General features: G+C 38.7%; 2 protein-coding genes and 2 long non-coding RNA genes across 5 annotated transcripts in view; 3 read left to right on the top strand and 1 right to left on the bottom strand.

Annotated features, from left to right (window-relative positions):
* The window catches only part of LOC145970838 (headcase protein-like), a 164977-nt gene that overhangs the window by 83672 nt on the left and 58985 nt on the right, over positions 1–22320 (top strand). The window lies entirely within an intron of this gene.
* Positions 524–3784, top strand: LOC145970839 (trehalose transporter 1-like protein). Of its 2 annotated transcripts, none has more exons than XM_083097845.1 (6): positions 524–779; positions 1183–1542; positions 1965–2221; positions 2491–2703; positions 2853–3024; positions 3337–3784. In XM_083097845.1, the coding sequence occupies exons 1-6, from the start codon at positions 704–706 to the stop codon at positions 3615–3617; spliced, it is 1359 nt and encodes a 452-aa protein (XP_082953971.1). In that variant the 5' UTR covers positions 524–703; the 3' UTR covers positions 3618–3784. The 2 variants fall into 2 exon arrangements, with proteins under 2 accessions (XP_082953971.1, XP_082953970.1); XM_083097844.1 differs by having other exon boundaries at positions 2491–2742.
* LOC145970841 (uncharacterized) lies at positions 4395–7009 on the bottom strand. The gene is made up of 2 exons (XR_014438629.1): positions 5438–7009; positions 4395–5356 (listed from the first exon to the last, which is right to left on the bottom strand). It is a non-coding gene; the product is annotated as an uncharacterized LOC145970841 (long non-coding RNA).
* Positions 14236–15320, top strand: LOC145970842 (uncharacterized). Its single transcript, XR_014438630.1, has 4 exons — positions 14236–14299; positions 14384–14461; positions 14559–14637; positions 15240–15320. It is a non-coding gene; the product is annotated as an uncharacterized LOC145970842 (long non-coding RNA).

Raw genomic sequence — 22320 nt, 5'->3', positions numbered from 1 at the left:
AGCATCCGGTGTTACAATAATTCACAGCAATCTTATAACAAGACGACCGTATAAATTGACTCGCAATAGCAGTTGAATTGCACTATGCATGGAGAATGTAAGGAAGAATATAAATGGAGAGAATGGAAAAGACTTCCTGGCTGTGAGTAACTTACACGACTGGTTTACGATTAACCAACTTTTTATTCCTATACAATGCGCTTAACTGCAACGTCGGAATAATGGAGCACCATATGCATGATCATAAGAAATAAATACAGTGAGAGGGATCGAATGAAAGGAAAGAGACTGTTTCTAGTATATATTTCTTCTTATATTTAATATTCTAATTAAATCTAATTATATTTAATTTTTATTTTACAAAAAATTGTCATTTTATTTATCATAATTTAATTTAATTGTCATTTTAATATTTATCATCGTCTTTTTATTAATATATTCATCATCTTTTTATTAATACAATCAGAAATTTCAACATTAATTCTTGTACGTATAAATTGATACATTATCGTTCTGTCATTGTAAAATCAGCTGTTATAAAATTAATGAAATTAATAATAGATCATCACGTATCATTATGATAAACGAACGTAGCAGAAAGATTAAAGAAAACTGAATGTCGTGATGAAGCGAAGCAAAAGAAGGTGCAGTCATTTCTCGAGATGGAATGCTTGAAGATCATCGTTTAAGATTCTAAATAAGAATGACAACAGAGGATGGACGGGATTCTGTCAGTGTGTTTCGAAGGAGGAGTCGTCAATACGTCGCCGCTGCTGCAGGTTTCCCCTTTTGCGTAAGATAGCCGATTTCACGGGAGCTGTGCGTGATAAATTCTTCGGGATAACCTTCCAAATGCCCGGCCGCGACATTCGCGCGACATTACATACACGCGTGATATTGCAACAGACGGTGCATCAAGCACGATGTTGAGAGTCAAAGGGTTAATAACTGCGACTACTCTCAATCGCGTTGTCGCGACGACAATGACGGCGACGAGCAGTTGAAAAAAACACGGCAGATCTGTAAATATATCTAAAATATATCAAACGCCGCCGTCATAATAAACACATTCAGCGAGAAAAAAATACGGAAAGGAGGAAAATATAATAATACATATATTCAGCGGGAAAAAAATGTGAACAAATTGCCCGATGTTCGCGATCAACAAAATCTCTTGTTCAGCCTGCATAGGTGGATTCTCGCTGGGATGCGGTCTCGGTTGGAGCGCGCCGTGCGTCGAAATATTGAAGAGTGACAAATACAACTTGGACGATTTCTCGACGGACGTGATCGCGTCGGTGTTTCCGGTGGGCGCGGCCCTAGGCACGCTCGTCGTGCCCCTGCTGATCGACAGGATCGGCCGGAAGTGGACGATGATGGCCTTGATTCCGGCTTTCATTGGCGGCTGGGCCTTGCTCATCTGCGCGGGCTCGTTGGTGCCGCTCTTCGTCATGGGCAGAATCGTGACTGGCGCCTGCGGCGGCATGTTTTGCGTCCTGGCGCCCATGTACTCCGCAGAGATCTCGGAGAAACAGATCAGAGGTATATCATATCAGGCAATTAATCTCAGGCAATTAAACGGTCGGTTTGAAAAAGAGCCGATAATGATTTTATATAAATGTATCATTATATAATTATTTTTATTAATTTCGAAATGCTATCCAAGCACATTTTTTTTAAACACTGCTCGCATAAAAAGGATATCTTAAAATAAGATGTAAAAGGAATCTTGAATATGGATAATTCAACAGTAATAATGATGTATGCTGCAACATAATAATCGGAATATAATCGTGGATATAATCGGAGTGGAAAATAAAGATGGCTTAGCGAATGAGGTTATTAGCGGCTATCGTCGTTCATCACACGAGCTCGTTCTCCTTGCATCGCTAATGCTTAGAAGATCCGCGAGGAGAGGCAAGAAATAGCAGCCTCATTATGCTATTCTTCCTTTCTCGTAACAGGGACGACGGGTGTCTTCTTCCAGTTGTTGCTCGTGCTCGGTATATTATATGCATACTGCACCGGTTTCACGCGAGATGTGGTCGTGATATCCAGTCTCTGTTGCATCGCGCCGATCGTGTTCGCTATAATGATGGTCTTCATGCCGGAAAGCCCGCTGTTCTACTTGACCAAAAATAAGGAGGAAGAAGCGCGAAAGTCCATGCGATTCTTTCGCGGCCCAGATTTCGATATCGAACCGGAGATGGAGGTCTTCAAGGTTAGTTGACACGTTGCAAAGCGTCGTTGCAACTTGAGCGTCAATTATAATTTAAATTTTTTAATTCAAATTAAATAAATCGTCATTTTTGTTCGTGAATTTTAAAACATATAAAAAATATATTAATTCGTAAAACAATTTCATAACTGAAGAAAATAAAAGATAATTTAAAATTTACTATAGAGATAATAAATCCGCCAATTTGTATCTTATCCATTTTAAGATAATCATAATGGAATATTAATCGACGTTTTTGTAAACGGTAACAGGAACAAGTGGAAAGGAGCAAGCGCCAGAGATTGAGTTTTTCGGTCTTCACGAACACGCCCGTGTTGAAGACACTGGCCGTGGCCTACGGCCTGATGTTTGCCCAACAATTCAGCGGCATCAACGCAATAATATTCTACGGGGTGACGATTCTCGAGTCGACGGGCGTCGGCATGGAATCGCTAACCGAGCTCGTCATTTTCGGCGTCGTCCAGGTGATAGCTTGTGCGGCGGCGGCGCTTTTGATCGACAAGGTTAACTTTAACAGGTTACTGTGACACTCGAGTCGTGTTCCACAGATTACTCGATCTATAATTTATCTATTAGCCGGCTGGCATTACGGCTGCGATCGAAACGTTCGCAGCTAGGGCGTAAGCTACTCATGGTGATTTCCGAGGCGATAATGTGCGTTTGCCTATCGGCCCTGGCCGGTTTCTTCATCCTGAAGAGCTATGATCCAGAACGGGCAGATCGGATGCATTGGCTCCCACTCACGTCGGTGTGCGTCTGCATACTCGCCTTCTGCTTCGGAGCCGGTTAGTGATAATGATGAACGACGAGCTCAGACCGCTCCTACTAATTTAGCTTACAAAAATCGCAAAATTGCATGTTATATCCTTTTTCTTTTATTCTTTAGAAAAATGTCGAAAGCCATTATACATATTTTTCGCGCGTACATTTCTTAAAATTAAATCTTTTTTTTATCTGAAAAAGGAAAGAAAATCTTTATCTAAAGATTTTTATTCCCCTGTTTATGTGAAATAAGCGAAATTGCTTTCTTGCGATTTTTGATAGCAAATTGAATTAAATGTATTAACAAGGAAAATTTGCTGATTGATTTATGTTAGGTCCAATTCCCTGGGCTTACATGGGCGAGATTTTCCCTACGCGTTTGAAGGGCGCAGCGTCATCCAGCGCGGCTTTTTTCAATTGGTTGCTGGCTTTTATAGTAACGATGTCTTTTCCAAGCGCAGTTGACGCCTTTGGCAGCGCCATGGTGCTTTTTTTCTTCGCCGTGGTATGCGCCCTGGCCATGTTCTTCGTGATCTTCTTCATGATCGAGACTAAAGGGAAAACTTTTACGGAAATTCAACAAGAATACGGAACGTTTAATAACAATGGAGAGTAGGATAAGAATTTTTCCGAAATGAAATAGTACGGAAAGCAATAATCTCTTGTTCACAAAACAGTTTTTCAAGAAAAGTTTTATATAAAAGATGAAATATAAAGATGAATTAATAGATGTGAAATTTATAATTTATTTCGTCACGATTTACGCCCTTTGAAGCTATTATTTAATATATATATTAGATGACATGCGATATTATTTTTACAATAAATTATAAAAATGATAGATTTCAGAAACTAGATATGATAAATATAAAGAAGCAGCATCTTACATCTTTTTTTATCATTTCGTAGTGATAATATTTATTAATAGATTGCAAATTATTGTATGCATCGATTTCAATATTTCATCTTAATATTATCTATGAATGTTTTTTTATTTACATTTATATGTATTTGACTAAAACACATCAAAATTTTCTTATGAAAATTTATTAAGAATTATTATTACACAATCGACATGTAACACTTTCATCGAATGGTAACTCGACGAGCCGTTTTGCTTAAATAACTCTGTCAGGGAACGTGGGCGTGTAATGTCGGTTAAAATATAATTCCCAGATAAAAGTGAATTCCTGACGGGAAGTGGGACGCGCGATAAATAAAAGCGAACGAGACGGCCAATGTACGGGCGGAGGATGTGTCGGCTAAACTTGAACCGCGATATTATATGCAACGCTACGTGCAACGATACGCATCGTGAGCAGTCATTGCACGCGTATAGCCTTGGCCGAATCGTTTGGAATTTCGTAACAATAGTCGCGCCGGGTCCTCTCTGTTATTTCATTTAATCGTTTTCGTTAACGTTATTTCATTTAAAATCCATCTTTTATTTCATTCGCGGATTATTATTTGCCCCGATATATATTTGCATGGAAAAATGAATATAATAGAAAACTTCGAACGATGAGAAGCACATCAGGGTCAAATATGATTATTTTAACGGAAATACCGTCGATTTGATAAAACGAGGGACGTCTATTTCTCGTCGAAACGAGATATTCATGAGAGCCATCGATCTTTTACAACGCGTTGAAAATAAAAGCGTCTAAATATTATTGCTCGAATACGATATAATTATATTTTGAAGATTGATTGTAACTAGAATTTTTTTCACTAATAGTTTTTTTTTCTTGAAACGTGCGAGGCCTCCTCCGATGTCAATAATGATGATGACTCCAACTCCATTTGTCATGCAGCTGCCATCGTTCGGTAGACGATGGCTCGCTTTCATCGATTATGCATTCGAATTTATATTTATGAAGCATCGTGCTGGAACGTCGCGGAGTGTCGCCGCACTAATAATGAATGCTGTCATACGAACTTCTTGAGCACCGGGCGCAGCGACTCGGCGTTACATTCCTGTTGGCATCCAGGCATCCGCCCACTCGAAATTTCCTGTATTATGCGGTTACACGTCCGTGGATTTTTCGTGGGCGACGGAATAGATCCACCTTCCGACCGGAATATCTAAATTCACGTAAAATGCGCATTTTTTGTCGCATTGTTTCTGCCACCTTATGTGCGGTCTCGCGCGTCTTCATCTTTGTAGCGATTTCGGAGATTCAGCAGCTAACCCTCGTAACCAAGATTAACGCAGTTACTGTCTTTCACACATTTAAGTAGGGGATTTGAGCGATCTCTTAGTGTTTATCCTTAAACAGGATAATCCTTGTCGTGATTATGAGTGCGATCTCTCAAGATTTCCGCGATATTCTCGATGAAGCGACGCTATGTCTGCTATCAATTTAATTAATCTATAATCTTTTTGTGATATATATTCGTGTTTACGAAGAAGGTAACGAAGGTGAGTCAACATACATGTGCGACCAATGTCGGGACGCGATTCGGTCGTTTCGCCGCCGATTAAATTTCGCCTATAAAACCGAAACTGTGCGTGTGAAAAGGGCAGGGCGCGGTAAAGAAAGGAGGACGGTGGGGTGTGCGCGGGGCAGGAGGGCAGACGCCAGACAAGTTTTTCGCGAGAGCAGGCGCGGTTCTTTACTCGTGGGAAGAGAAGCCGGACTCTTCTTGCGGCGTGCCTGCTATGGAACCCACGGGAGAAATAAGCCCGGAGAAAAATCACGGATGTTAGAGCGATCGAGAACCGTGACGCGCTCGGTTTTCGATACACTTCTCCGATCGATCTTTTAGTTATCGCTTGTTGTTTCGTCGCTATATCGTTTCGAGACGATTTCATCTGTTCCTGATGCATCAAGTTTATCGAATATTATGCGAGTTTATCGTCATCCTTTGGCAAATTATCCGAGAGATGGAATGTAAATTAATTTTAAATAAAGCTCGATAAGTTTGAGAACGATGATGACGGATAAGCACTTCGTGTCTTCAATTTAAAAAAATCGATGGTATGTCTCTATTATAGTCTACGCAATTTCATATAGTTTGTTTATCTTAGAATATTCATATTTAAAAATGACAAATATTTAAATGGGTAAATAATCGTTTATAAGATTACAAAGCTTCATCTAATTGTTATCTGAAAAGCGGATAAATATCGATGCAAGCGTCTCGTTTACAGCGGGAATCTCGGAGTTATCCGTGTCGCCGATTAAGGAATAAGTAAAATCGCGATTCCTCCTCGAACGCGTCATGTTAAGTTTTTCTTTCCGCGCCAAGAGGAAGAAAGCTCGACGCCGTCGTCGAGAGCGGATCTACTAACAAGCAATAAGCGATACCGAGACATCGCAGTTCCCATTTGGACCCCGGTGCTTGAACCCCGCGGCATTTTCCGCAGAGAAGTTGTCGCAGACGGGAAATAAATAAATAGAAAGCACCGTCGCGCGTTTCACGTACCTAGTGGCCCCGGTTGACTCGCAGGAAATTGGCAGCAGCCGGAACATACCGGCTACGTGTTTCTCACATACGTGTCGTTCTTCGGAAACATGAAGGAGAATGACTGTATTTCGTGGTGCCTACGGCAATCGGTTTCTCGTGTCGAGACTGGCGCCTCGCGCCTCGATTTTCTCGAATCAAACCAATATTCAGTCCGTCGTGTCTTTCCTCGCTTGATCAAAAGTTCTCTCTCCTCCCTTTCCCTCTCCTTGTCTCGCTCGCTTTCGTTTTGTCTCCTATAAATATCACGAATGGAATGTAGCTTTCGTCGAAAAGGACTTCTCCTCTTTCTATTCTTATTTACGAAAACATGTATTTGGTTCCGGAATAGATCGCGTCATGTAAATCTTTTTGAAATTGCATAGTAGCTGTATTGATTTACTAGTGTGTTATTTGTCCATTAACACATTTATCTTTTTGATATTTTTCCAATCTGAAGAAAAAATCACATGATTAAATTTTTGGAAAATACATAAGACAGTTCAAAAAATTTTATAATCTCTTCTTTTCGCAAATTCTTGTAAAAGTGAGAAAAAAATAACACTCTCTCGTATCGAATATCTCTTATCGGATTATGTTCTCTTTATTCCATTATTTGAAGATTTTACGAGAAAAAGAGAAAGAGGGAGAACGTTTAAAGGGCTCAATAGCGACAAGTTTAAATTCCCCGATATTTTCTTAATTCTCGTGTAACCATTAACATCAATTCTCTTAATGTATTCGCGGCTCGCCCGAGCGTAATATTCTTGAGTTTTGCAAATATTCTTCAGAGACACGAACAGATGCACCGCACGTTCCCTCCCCTCTCTCTTTGTTTCGCACTTTAACTCTCTCTCCTTCCCTCCCTCCCTCCCTCCTTCCCTCCCCCCCCTCTCTCTCTCTCTCTCGTCATCACGACAAACACGCAATCCGTACTTCAAGGCTCTCGTATGCTCTCGTGCCCCCGCACGCGGATGACTTGGCGGACGGTACACGCGCAAAACTCGCGTGAGCCCGCACTCTCACATGCGTGCCCTCCCTCCACGTCGAAAGATTGCACACTGCACCATCGCACCGCGAGGCCAACGGCCTCTCTCTCCGCGTGGTATCGCCCGCTCGTTCGTTCGTTCGTTCGTTCGTAGCGACAGCTCGCGCGACCCGAAGCCTCGACGAGAAGCCGAAAAGAGAGCCGCGAGTCTCCCTTTTTTGTCGGCTCTCGCCCGCTTCTCGGAGAGATCTCGTATCGCGAGCCTCGTGCTCCTCTTGGATTAATATCAATCCCGTTACGATTGTACCAAGTATCATGACGTAATGACGTAAATCTAAAGAAATCGTTGGAATAAGACCCGGTATTTTATGCCGTCGAATATCGCGCGAGGTTTCATTAAAAGCTTGAACTATGGATTATGTATAAAATATTTGAAAAGGGGACATGCGTTTGAAAAAACATAATTGTTATCTCCAGCTGATTTTCCACATTGACGTATAATTCTCCCTGATACAGCTGACTGCGGTCGAAACGTCAGCGAGATACGTCAGTAGCGCTGTCATTCAAATCGCTTAACGTGCACAATAGCGTGTTTTACCAGAGCCTGTTTTTCGTTCATCTAAATTTATAGGCGCGATTTAAACGGAATATTTATTTATCGCGCATTCCTGCAACACAATCGTAATGGGATTCGTATTGTTCGCGCATTTGTATGTATTTTTGTGGAAACTGCTCTCGTTGATCGGCAAATGTGGCCGATATCGTGCGTTCGCTGCATCATCGACTCCACAAATAAGTTGACCGCAAAAATAAGCGCGTATCTCGCCGCTCGATATATTACGCGTGTACGCACGTATGCGTTATCGCGCGCAGCTGCTATCGCGCTATTCTCTGTAACCGCGCGATCGGTCGCCCGCGAGAGAGGACGACGTCAATGGAGCTCGCTGTTCGTGCGATTTCTTTATCGTCGAGCCGATGGAATAAAAAGAAGCCACTCTACGCGAATTCAATGAGCGGTTGCGTGCACTATCGCTTATGCATTGCATGCGCCTCTTTCTCGTATTTTTTTCTTCTTTTTTTTCTCTCTTTTCGATCGGGGCCTCGTCTGCCCTCGGCTCGAGTTCGTCGAATCGGGTCGACGGGTCGCAAAGATTTTTTTTTTCGCTAAAGTTTGCATTAGGAATGCAACGATGCTTTTTGGAAAACAAAAGATGTTGCAATTGATTTATGCTTTAAATTGAAAAACGAGAGAGAAAAGTAAACCTTGAGAAGTTATCAGAGTCTTTTTAAATAAAACGTAATATCGATAATCGCGTTATTTATGTATATCCTTCAGCCACCTACGCGTATTCTTTATGCGCATAATATATGCGTGGATATAAATATATTCGTATCCTCTCGTCGTGTTCGTAATTTGCGTGTCCCGCTTGATACTATGACGAGGCTGCATTTGTCATTCACGTATGCGAGTAATAGCACTTGATGTCGCGATAAAATGCATAATACGGATTGTATTCAGCATCGTGAATAACTGTAAATCGAAGTAAAGTTTCTTAAGGAGAGAGCATGAATGAAGGGAAGGAAGAGCGTCGTCAAATTTGCATCTTCAAAATCTTCTTCTCTTTGAAAGCTACAAGTGTTACTCGACGTGCATATCATTGCTTCATCGTCAATAGAAGTCTTTGTTTTCCTGGGGACTCTCTTTTCAGTATTTTTTTTTTCATAATTATCCCACTTTTGATATTGTAAGTAGTAACAATATCCTGCTTGCTGTATTTCGTTAACAAGTAAAATTTATTCAGATCATAACGCGACTCTTGCCATTTTAGATGTAGAATTTATGACGTGGTTTTTTTTATGTCGGTGCAGCTTATCGCATTTATCTCGTGCTTCTTATAAAAAATATACGTTTGATCAATTGAGGTAACAGCTGGTTGGATTCGAGTAACGCAATTTATGTTAGCAGTGACAAATATATCTGGAATGATTAATATTAATCAAGCGACGACAGTGAAATGCGTGCATACTCGCTTTGTATCGCGCGCGATCACGATGATGGATTTTAATATTTCAACGAGGGTGCTTACTGCGCCATTTATCAAGGCAATCAACCTAGTGAAATCATGTATATATACGGAGTATAGAAGGCATTGAGAGTTACATATAGAGTGAATATTTTTCATCCGTAGAATTCTTGCGAAATGACACATTAACGCATATATAGTTGACGCTCTTTATTAAAATCAAAGAGAGAGGGAGAGAAGAAAATTTTAAATTTGATAAAAACAAGATTAAAAAAAAAAAACATTTGTATATATCGCAAGAAAAGCTGTCAGTTTGCGTAATATATTATTAATTTCTAGCTTCGTGTCATATCGGTAAACAAACGATACGATTGATAGATGGAATAGCGGGACAAACATGCTCGTTTGGCACGCGAATTTGTTTTCGTTCCGAACGAACGGTACGCATATCTACGACTCAATTGCACGTAACGTGCATCTGTGTGCATCTGCTTCATAAGGGCAGCCTCCGCTTGTACCGTTGTCGCTACGACTGTGATTCGCGCCATCCGGTAAAACGAGCTCTCTCTTTCTGTTTCTGTTTCTTCTCTCTCGCTCTCTCTCTCTCTCTTTTTTCTCTCCGATTCCCTTTATGAGGACGACGACGGCGACGATGGAGTTCGACTCGCCTGATTTCAATCGCGACGCAAACCGGTCTTGTCCGCGCGTCGTTTGAGTGATCTGAAACTTTCCGATCCCCGAGGTAGTAAAATATATCGGGACAGATTTTTGCTCGAGAAAATTGATTGCCGCACAGCGGATATAGATGGAATATGTTCGCGTGCAGTTGCGAGAATTTGCGAGAGTCTTCGCGTGTTGAAATTCAATTCCCCGACTGTTCTTTATTCGAGAAAAAGCTTTGCCGGAAGGAAAATACGCCGTACAATTACTTTTCGTTGTAATAATAAGGAAGAATAGGAAGGGGCTCGTAGTCGGTGCGAGCACGTTTTGTATGCAGATTACGCATTATTTACATACTTAACGTTTCGAAAATGTTGTTTACGAGAGTTCGCTAGCTGCATAGAATAACATTACTCTCATAGTGCACGTTGATGCGCAGATAGCGATATTTAGCAAGATTGACGCTTTATTATGTTGTTGAATTATATCTCCGATATACTTTCCGATGCTCTTCCGGTGGTTGATGGTGCAGTCATGGTAATCGAGCTGTAGAAACGGCAAAAGGAAGAGACTCTCGGACAAGAAACGCATCGCGAGGCAACGGTATAGGGGCAATTGCATCGCGCACCATTAAACGCACTTTATTCTCGTGCATTTCGACATATCTCAATTATTTCGCTATTACCATTACACCATTATTCTCGGTGTATTGCCAAGCAATTGCGACAAGCTATTTCATCGCAAGATGATCGCGATCAAAACCGACTGCTCGCGGTATGATTAATGACGGTCTGCCCTGACGCGTACTAGACTAATGCGTTAGGCTTTTACTTACGACATATTATAATTTAAATTAGCGGTTAAAATTTCCGACGTGTCTCGCAATGTCCGTCGTTTCCTGCTCGCCGGATAAAATATTCTCGCAGATGCCGGGTCGCTTTTAATTACGCGCTCGGAACAAGAGGAGAAGCATGAAGGATGGAGAGGAGGGGACGAGGTTTGTGCGCGCAGGATGTTGAGGTACGGTGAAGGGCGAGGAAAAAAAATACGCGGCCATAAAACATTCGTGCAATAAAACTGCCTGCAACAACAGGCCTGCATATTTTAAGAAATTAATTTGTCGAAGGACAAATTGCCTCGTTTCTCGAGACGCGGGAGAAAAACGCTCGGGCGAGTTTAACCTTCTCGCCTCTCTTCTCTTCGATATCTTCCTTTTTTTATTCTCTCCTTTGCTGATTTTTCCCCGAGAAGGGTGTTAGCTGCGCGAGTCGCGCGAAAAAAAAGAAAAAGGGGAAAAGCGCGCGATTCTTACTCGTGTCTCGAGTAGGAACGCCGCGGAAAGTCTGTTGTGGCTAATTTACGCGATCATAAATCTCTTTCGCAAACGTGGTGTAAGTCATAGTCTCGTTGAAATTTAGACCGGGGAAAAAAAATAACAATGCGCAATTTGCGAGGATAAGTAGAACCGTTTCGAGCGTTAACGAATGTCCGGATTGAAAAGAGCGGGATGTCCCATGTGTTTCTCGCTCGAGTTTATCAAATTTTTTTGTTTACATTTATTTTTATCATTTTATATCGAGCAGTAATTTTTTTCATAGGAAGAGAGACCGATAAAAATTATCGTAACCTTATTTGGGGCGAAATAATTTAAGAAAGTCGCGATTGCGACTAATGATGCATCGTATCGATAATTATCTTGCGATATTGGGAATGATTTATATCGTTTTTTACGATCCGAATGACGGACGCCTCGTCAAAAGAGGGGAATGACGTTCTCTCGTCGCGATCGGCGGCCCCCTTTTCTCGACGCGTGCACGTAATCTCGCATCCAGTCAGCAGCTCGTGGAAAGAAACGGAGAACGCATTATTTATGCCTCTCTGCTTTTATGGCTGTAGGAGACATACATCTCGCGCTATATATCGAGGTGCCTCCGTCTCGTTCTCTCCACTCGTCTCTTAACTTAGCGGTTTCCTCGCCTCTATTCCCTCGATAGATCCGCAGTCTCTCGATCGGGAGGGATTTTCGCTCAGCGGCTCGTTTAATCGCCATGTATTTTCGCTTCGCTGACACATCTCAAAAAATTCAAACGTTTCACGTGAAAAGTCTCGTGAAAAAATGCGATAAACACGCTTTCTTTTCTGTTTGTTAATTCGCACTTGAAACAAACAGCACGTGATCCGACTTGACAGTCGAGTAATAAATTGTAATTTAAAATTTATTACATAAGAGATTGATTTTATTGGATAAAATTTATTCATTAATTTATTAATATTCATATTTATTTATATTCATTAATTCATTTATTAATATATTTTTTAGAATATTATTAAAATGGAATTATAAAGACATAATAAAATTATATTCTTATTAAAAATCTGATGTAAATAATGTCGAAAAAGAATTCATCTGTTTTTAACATGTGAATACATGCCAAAGTTTAGATCCATAACGTGATGAGCGTTTAATATAGGAAAAATAATCACAAAAAATTATATATAAATTAATTCTCAATTTTCTCTTTAATTATTCAAACTTTTCAATTACAAGTTTCTTAGTCACATTTTCAAATATACCAATCTACATAATTCACAAAGTATACATCTGTGTATGAAAACAAAATATGAGTACGTGCATACGTGTAGACGATAGCTAGACAAATCACTTAAATAGAATCTTACAAGTGCAATTCCGAGTTGAATCGCTTCGCATGTCGTTTGAATCATTATTCCGTCAAGCTAATAATTGCGGAAACGATAAGATGTGCGAAATATTTGCCGACAGGCGTTGGTACGGAACTTTGAGACATCTTCGTTACAACGTCGATGAGAAAATCGACACCGCAAGAAAGAGGGGGGACCTCTTATGTTGGCGTCGACGTTTTCGTCGTCCCTCTCATTTCATGCTGAGAGGCCGAGAATCGATCTCCGACTCTTCGGTCGCACGAGGTACGCATCACGCGTGCATCACGCACCGGCCGTGAGTCGCACCACGCACACGAATCGCTTTATGTGGCACAAGGATGCAGCTCGTCTGGGTCATTATTGTGTCGTGTCGTCGTCTCCCCCGCCGACACGCACATACATCAGATCGCTCTTTGGTCCCTCCACGTAATATGTAATAATCTCATCGTGCTCGTACGCGAAATTTCAGTGGACTCGGCATACGATTTTGATTCGAGGTATTATTAGTGCACCATTGTTGAGTTTACAAGGTAATCGGTAGAAAGACAAATATGACGTAACAATGTACTTCCTTGTTTGCTTTGACAGGAAGAAGATTGACTTAGTGGTTACCTGATAGAACCGCTTCGTGTATTTTTAGCAAATAACGCGAGACGTACAAATAACATGGATGTTTCATGATTATGTAATACTGATGTTAATCAAAATTGTACATATGAAGACGGACATCTCGATTTTGATTAAAAGATTTAATATCTTGCAAGCGTTTCAATCAATCTATTATCTAACAGAAAATTAACAATTGACGTGATTAATTTGATTTGTCTTTGCATTGATTAAAGAAAATGTCTTTCACAAGATTGAGAAAATTTTTAACTTTTTCGAACATTTTAAAACTTTGTTCTACATCACGAGCTGTTTCTATTTTGACATCTTCGTGTCTCGATGCATCGAGAGTAGCAGAGTAGCAGGATAGCGGATGGGGATAGGAAAGAGCATACAATGGCATTCATTGTAGCGATGGAACAAGACAAGACAGCCTTGTGATTGATCGGAAGGCGCGCCGCGCGTCATTAAAAGTACGCTACGAGAAAATGAAAGGGAGTTACACACGGAAGAGAAAGAAGACATAGAACTTGTCTCGCTGGTGTCAATAATACCGAATGGATTGCGAGCGCGCCAGGATGTCGCCGTTGCAAGGAGTGTCTTTGTACTTTGACGCCTTTGAGATCTTTATTAATCCGGCGACTTTTCACAAGGATCGGTAAAAGCAAAAAAAAAATTTATTCATCTTATTACGCCATTTTATATTCTTCCACTTTTATCATTTTTATTTTTACGAGGCATCTAATTAGATGATGATACACGGATTCAAAACACTTGTGTGATAAAATTTATTTACAAAAATTTAAAAGGATAATGTAATTATTGATTGAGATGAGAATTGACTTGAAATATTATTGTAGTCATCACAAATTATGAAATTTTTAGACAAAAGTAGGTTATCATTTAAAGATGATTACAGAATAAATATAAATAGTCTCTATCAAATTGTATTAGCTTATCTTATTTTCTTTTGAGATCTACAATATTGCACATTTTAACAAACGTTTAATAAGAATGGTCGATCTAGAGAACAATGGAAGTTTCTTTGCATTGGTAATTGATTTTCTGCATAATCCCGCCTACTTTTGCAATCAGTTCCTCGTATGATACGTAATTCCAAAGTATTAATGCGGATTTTTTTTATTTTTAGGAACGCACAATGACGCGAGAAATCAATGGCACGCATTAATTCAGTTTCTTTTCGCATTATTGCCTCGCCTTCATTATCGGTACAGTTACCAAGATTATGCAAGCTGGTTGCAACAACTTTGCGTGTTTGTTTTTCGTGGAGAATAATAATCGGCGCTGTCACCTACACAAGTCTGTCGTTAGCTTCGTTTTGAATAGCGAGAGGATATAATTACCTTCTTCTTTCCTTTTTTCCCCCTTTCCGTTAACTAATTAACGTCGGCTCCACCTACCTGCCCTGGACATTTTTCATAATTTCTTAATCGGAAAGGGCTCTTTCCCCTTGCAATTAACATTTGTCTTTTCCCAGATTTCCTGAGTATTTGTGTTTCTAATAGCTATAATTTGTGTTCGCGTGATCAAAGTTTTCTCTCGAATTAAACAATAAGTTTAGTGAGTATTACTGTCTTTAAAAATTTCTTTTAATTAAAGATCGAATTCTCTTGATATATTTTTTAATTTTTTCAAAAGTCTATAAGCCTGACAGCACATGACGATAATCAACTTTATTTCACTGATACTTTAATCTTGAAATACGTGCTTTAAAAACGTGCTATACGTTTGATTACACAATTCTTTTCTTTTATTTTGCAATCCATGGAATTAAATTGATTGTTTCATTTCTGGAGGATGTAATTTATAGGTGGGCAGTTGGATGACGAGTCACGTCTGCGTCAATCTAAAAATATCGAAGCGGTAGCGCGCAATAGCACAAAACAGACGATGGACGCGGATGCAAAAAAGGAAAAAAAAGCTGGAGAGTCTAGACGGACAATAACGATCTCTCCGGGAGGGAGAGGAAGAGAGGAAAAGAAAGTGCACTCGTTAACTCGTGGAAAACGAGCGAGTACCTCCTTGTCTAAGCCTCGCGAATCGCACGCTCTTCGTTCGACGAAACGAAACGAAAGAGAAGCGATAAATCTTGCAATAACCATGTCGGTCGTTCTCTCTCTCTTTTTTCTCTCCTATCTTTATCCGAGGCAACCATCAACGGCGTCGACGAGAGTTCGGCCAACTGAAGCTCGTTCTACCAATCAATCGAGTCAACTACTCGCAACACCCCCGCAATTGCGCGACATGCGCGTTAATTTATTGCGCTACTTTACTCCGACCTTGGGGCTCGCCATCATAAACGGCGGGCATAAACCTTGCTTTACGTTTGTGTCGGTAAAGGGGTTCAATCGCGAAAAGAGTCGTCTCTCTCTTCCTCTTCAATCAGCTGCATATCTTGTTGACATTATGTGCATATGACACTTTCGCGACTTGTAATTTTCCCGGCATAATTCGCGTGGAAACGGAGAAAGATCTTCGATAAAGTGATGCGCGATCGTCGTGCGTTTGCTCAGTGACGGAATAAGTATACTTACATATTTGCGCAGCTAGGACAACATTTCGATGTTTGACGAAGAGAGGCACGTTGAGCGGAGTGCGGAGAAAGAGAGAGAGAGGAAGGGGGACAAGAGGCACAAGTGCGTTTCTCGCGTTTCTCGATTCACGAGATTCGTACAAAGTATATGAATAACGCATTTTGTTTGGATTGCAAGTTTTTTAATTAAATTTGAATAATTGTTAACTGAAAGTTTCGATTTTTAAGACTATCTATTCAAATATATTCCAAGTTGAAGGAAGAATAAGATTCTTTCATCCGTTTGCAATCTTTTTATATCCATAAATCTCTAATTTTTAAATGTTTCAAAACTATCGAGTTAGTTCAATATTAGACAGTTATCATTTTTGCTTCAGTTTTTATACATGTATATAGTGTTTATTCTGTAAATTATGCACAATATTATTCGTTTATTTGAAAACACCGGACTTTAAGCGTCGATTGTGACTTTAAATCAGAGTTTCTTTTCTATTGGAGAAAATACCGAATTGCGAGACAACATTATCACATTTCCTTGTCGCCTTTAGCGTCATAGTCCTGATTATATTTTCATTTTCGTACATGTGAGAAGTCGCAGTACATCGCGCTTTGATGCAACCAGTGTCTTGCGAATTCCGCGAAAATTACATCTCACGTGTAAAAATTTATGGGTAATTTACATCTCGTGTTGAATTATCGCTGAAACGGCGCTATTATCGTCGGAATGAGCCGTTATCTAGGATGCAGGATTAGAAGTAACTAATGGTTTATCGTCTATTACGATGAGGAAAAAATGTTTGTTTTATTATACTATATGTTTTCTTACGTAAATCGAAAGTTAAGATGCGCATTAACATAATTATTTAGCTATTAAAAAACTGATTTTAAGAGATTTTTAATGCGATTAGAAAGTAGTTAAAAATATTTTCGGAATTATGTTATTTTTGAAAGATAATTTTGATATTATTTGATAATTTGCATAATAAACACTTGAACGTGTTTATTATGCAAATTAAATTAAATTAAATTATTTTTATAAAAACTGTTTTTAAATTTGACTTATGCAAAGTTGTCAGGTTTTCTCTGAAAAAATATTTGTTCATTAAAAGCTAGATTGAAATTAGAGCTCATTCATTCTGAATATATTTGATGAAATATTTATAAGGTATTTTATAAATTGTCAAATCTGAGCGCGACAATTATTTTTAGAGTTGCACATTTTAATTTTCGAAATAATCCACCACCGATGTAGAGAATATTTACGCGCGGTCAAAAGCATTTTACAACTGCTTATCGCATATTTGCTATTTTAATTTGCCAATTTGCGCATTCCGTGCATGTGCGAGGCAATTCAGAACGAAAATTTCACTACCACCACATCAGTGGTGGGTCCGGCGAAAATTTAGCTCGGTATCCTCAGTGACGCGTCTATTTTCGTGCGGTTGGCGCTCAGTCAGATCTCTCCTTCTATGCCTTCCTGTGCTTTTATCTCTTTTCACTCTTTTCACTCTGTTTTCTTGGCGCGGTGCACGCTTTGCACGGCGAGAAGAGACGCCTGGCTTCCTCGGGAAAGCGGGGTTTTCGTGTGCGTCGCGTGTGGTCCATAGCAGTGATGAGGAAGAGAAGAAAGAGAAAGAAAGCGAGAGAGGTATTTTCAAAGGAAGAGGAAGACCTCCTCCCCACGAAATTCCAACGATGACCCTCGCGCTTAGAAGAGCTTCACCACGTTCGTTTTTATGCAATTATAACGAGGAGATGGAATTGCTGCTCGCGAAAATCACCTGGAAAATTTCCTCTGAAAGCGTCGTCGTGGTAACGAATCAGCGAAGGTACCAGCGCGTATGCTGCGGGAATGTCCTTCATTTTAAACGACATTTGTTGCAGGAAACTGTTGTAAATAATTATTTATAGTCATTAAACGTGATCCATTTATTTTATTATTTTCCCTTGAATGTTTAAAACAGCGGATCCTTCGGCGTGTTGCCGGAATTTATTCAACATTGTTGTGTCACCATCATTTTAGGTAATTAAGATAATGGCAATACCGGCTAGAGGATTTCGAGAATTGGACATGACATGTCAAATTGATGTTAGGACGAGGAGAACCCTCGCGTAACGAGCTAACATTTTTTTCTACGAAACAAACTTTAATTTGAAGTGTGCAATAGACTTATAAATTCTACATCGATATAAATTTTTTTAATTACTACCAATAATAATATAGATTAATTTAAAAGGCTTTTTAATGAAAAGTGTGTGAACAAATAATATAAAAATTACGATAACCAATTAATGATACACATACACTTTTTGTCTTTACATTTTTCAAAATATCGTGATGTAAATTTATTTAATATATTATTTTCTAGAGAAGTAATGTATATATTGATAAAGAGAGATGCACTATTTTTATTTCACATTACAAGTTTTTGCAGTAATAGGTTGATCTTTAACGCGGGGTGTGAATCTAGATATGATGAGGTCATTGCCGCCGCTTTTACGAGGGTGTCAATTGTGGGGAATTTTATTGGTCTCTTATCGCCCGATTGGCGTAACGACAAAATGTTTATTGTTCGCAACAGTCGGAGGATTATCGCGCCGAGTGTTGAAATAGTCATGATAAGAAAGCGTAATGAAAAAATGATATAACACGTACACATTAAAAATGTTGCGCGACAAAGAACCGCATATAATTGTGTTTAAATGATTAAAATTTATTTTTGTCTCAATATATGTAATTTTCTTTATTAATTACAATCAAAATTACAATCAAAAAATTATTGTATATATTATTAGAAAATCAACGATCTCTATAATCCATAATTCTGCTTGCCTCGCATGACGATGATCTGTGATTGGAGAAAATAAATCTATCAATATTAAAAATACAATAAATTTTTTCCATGTCTAAAATTAATATATTGATTCTTAATTACGAAATCATTGTACTTATTACGTTTAGATAGGGAGCGAAAAAAATGATCGGTCGCAATTTGAAAATATTGCCATATATTTTCGTCACTCACGAATCACACAAAGAAAACTCATATATACACATGCATGCATTCATGTCAGTTGTAACAAAGTAATTTATGTCGGGCGAGATATGAAAGCGCGCAAAACATATGGTTAATCCTTTTACTACTTGTTGTATCGCGAGTTAGAAGAATACATCACACACAACATACATACATATATGTATGATATGGTCCATATTTTAAATTATTTTGATATCTTGCAAAATATGATTTATATTTGCAAGCGTAAAAAGTTTCAATTCAATAAATAGTGATGTGTCTACATGATCTCTATTTTTATCTTTAATTATTATTACTTATAATATATATTTGTCGACAAGAAATTTTTTTTTCTTTTAATTTTTAAATAGATACGCATAAGTAATTTAATCTGAGTGTGAATTATCATTTACATTTTTATAATGTTGAAATCTTTTAAACAATTTATTTACTATATTTAAATATTTCAGCTAAATCAAATGGATAATAATAAGATATATTACCAAGAGTTATTTTATCAGCAATTATTTTTAAGTCACTGCAAATCATTTATTTATGTTATATTAATTTAACTTTGCCATTTACAATCTCTTCTAATAATACTGTGATTAACTATTTTTTTCGGCATGGTCCCCTTCGGGAATACCAATCTTTGACATTTATCTGCCGTTTTCTCAAGCCCGCATTGGAGAACGTCATGGTTTCGTCCGCGTTTTTCCCCGCGCTTACCCTCTAATTTCTGATAAAATGCCTCCGACTCTTCACCCTCGGCGGTCACTGCCTTCCTAGGTTCTCAGGATTTAGTGGCATTATCCGTCCAATTAACGTAGCCCATGGCCGGCCTTTTGCTATGTCCTTCTTCCTTGGCTTTCATCCCTGCTTCTCCTGTTTCCCACTTCCACTTCGTGAAATCAACGAAGAATACAACGGTAATTCAATCCGCAGGACTGAAGGGGACCAACTGGCTCCTTTCTCCCATTCTCGTCGTCTTTGTACGAGGACCTGCACTAGCCAACTCGATAATCGCGCGAAACTTTTATCGAAAACGACTGTTCTTTGAAGCAGCAAGCTCGTTATTATAAGGAATCAAACATAAAGCGACTATGTTTTTAATAGTATAACGATTTTCAATATTAATTTTCTTTTATCAATGTTCCATTTGAGATTATCCCTAGAAATTATTGAAAATAATTTTCTCAAACAAGAGAGGTATAAAAGCATATTTAAATTTTCATAGAATCACGAGTATAAATAAAAGATTGTGTCTATGTTTTAAAAAAATATTTTATTGCGCTGTAGATTACATACAATATTATATAATATTATATAAGAATATAATATTTTTTATATAAGAAAATTTTTTTATTACATAAAAGTATTAAAAATAAATTGTAAAAAAATAATGAATATTGAAATAAAAAAGAGGAAAAAGCTTCTTTGAAGCTAAATATGTTTATAAAGAATTTTTTTGAAAAAAAAAAGAAAGAAAAGAGCTTTAATCAAATTCGAAATTGTAAGTGCGATATGCACGTTGCAATGAATAAAAGCTTTTTTTAATAGAATTTATTCGTCTTATATGTACGCACTGCCCGCAAAATAAACATTTCGAGACGAGAGCCGCAAGACAAATACGAAAATAGAACGAATGATGGCGAGTCGGAACCACGTTCCCCTGCGGCTTTACCGGATTTAATTAACAATCGCCACTTTTTACGTGTCTGCATTCTTTCTCTTGTTCTTTCTTCATTGTCCATTTTTCTGGTGTGCCCGTGTACGTTCTTGCGTGTCTTCCGTTTTTATTCCGCCGGGTGATGGGCTTTTTAAAATATTAAATTCAGCATGACGGGAGCATTTTTTTCTCCGGAATTAATTTTCTTCTATGACCATAAAAATAATTGTACTAAATATCGTATACAGGGTGTCCCGAAACTAACGCTTGATATTTTAAAGGCAGATTCTCTGGCCAATTTAAAAACGATTTTTCCTCAGCGAAAATGTCGAGGGAGATCATTATTTTTTGCATATTCCCAATTTTTGTCATCATGTATCTTTTTAACCAAGCCTTAAATTAAAATTCTATTAAAGTAAACTCTAAAATTAACTAAAGAATGTGACTTTATTAATATTTTATTCCCATAAGCCTTAGTTTGCGAAAAACCCTTTATTTTCAATCGTTTATAACTCGAAAACTATTAGTGCCGCGACATTTTCGCTGAGGAAAAATCGTTTTTAAATTGGCCAGAGAATCTGCCTTTAAAATATCAAGCGTTAGTTTCGGGACACTCTGTATAAGAAGCATAAAAATGATAAGACTATCGAAATTTCAATCTGCCCTTTTCATGCACACATTTAAAAATATTGCAACTTTTTCTTTGAAATTTTATAGGCTTATTTATGCGAGAAAATACAGATTCATCATACAGTTTTAATAAATAATAAATAATTCAAAGTAAATAAATAATAAATAAATAATTCAAAGTAAATAAATAATAAATAATTCAAAATCAAGATATCTATGCATGTCATGCTCGTTCCAACTTGCATTGTTTTGTTATACAAAACGCCCGTGATTTTTTGTTCGTTCTTCATCAGTAGAAAAACGACAGAAAATACGAGCCTCATTTTTTTTTAAATTGCCGGGTATGTTTCTCCCCCTCTCCCCCTTTATTCCTTTACTTTGAACGTCTCGTCGTCGTGATTAAGGACTCTCGACGGCAAATGGAGTTCGAAGCGAGTTTTTCTTGCCGCTCCAACAGTCCTTTTTTCCTTTTTCATCATACCAAGAGTTCCATGATTCGTATAAAATTATTGCATTTAAAAAACCTAAAATGAATAAGAGATGAAAGATTAGTACGCGTGAGAAATTCGATTCAAATCTCGCAGGTAGATAGTTCACAGGATTAGTAGCGCATCGAGATCATATTTAGCATCAAATGCATCACGAGAATGATATTCGGGGTCCTTGCTGGCGCGAACAGTCGCGAAATCGAGACATCGCGTCGCGCGCGTTATCACCGTCAGGAAGTTCCCCGACAATGTGCTTATCGAGCGAACATGCGCCTCGCTCCGGCTGCACGTTACCGTGGAGTCTCGGCTCGACGAGGGGACGACGACCGGCGTCGGCGTCGCCAGATAATGTCACATTCGGACGTCGGTTCAGCTCTCGCACGTTCGATTCTCCGGCGAGCCAGCACGCGAGACTGTCGCGTAGTTGAAATTACCGGAGGAGATTGGCGTCGCTCGTGTACAGCGGTCAGGAAATTAAATGCTGTCCGGTAATATTGTTTCCCGAGAAGAAAAAAGAAAGATATATACATGATAGCGATGTTGCATCGCGATAG

This window comes from Camponotus vicinus, unplaced genomic scaffold (genome assembly GCF_025532165.1).
Source record: "Camponotus vicinus isolate PSW18456_S1 unplaced genomic scaffold, iyCamVici1.0 SCAF_4, whole genome shotgun sequence".
NCBI classification, from domain to species: domain Eukaryota; kingdom Metazoa; phylum Arthropoda; class Insecta; order Hymenoptera; family Formicidae; genus Camponotus; species Camponotus vicinus.
Note: the sequence above shows the minus strand (reverse complement) of the source record. Positions and strands in the feature narration are given on the sequence as shown.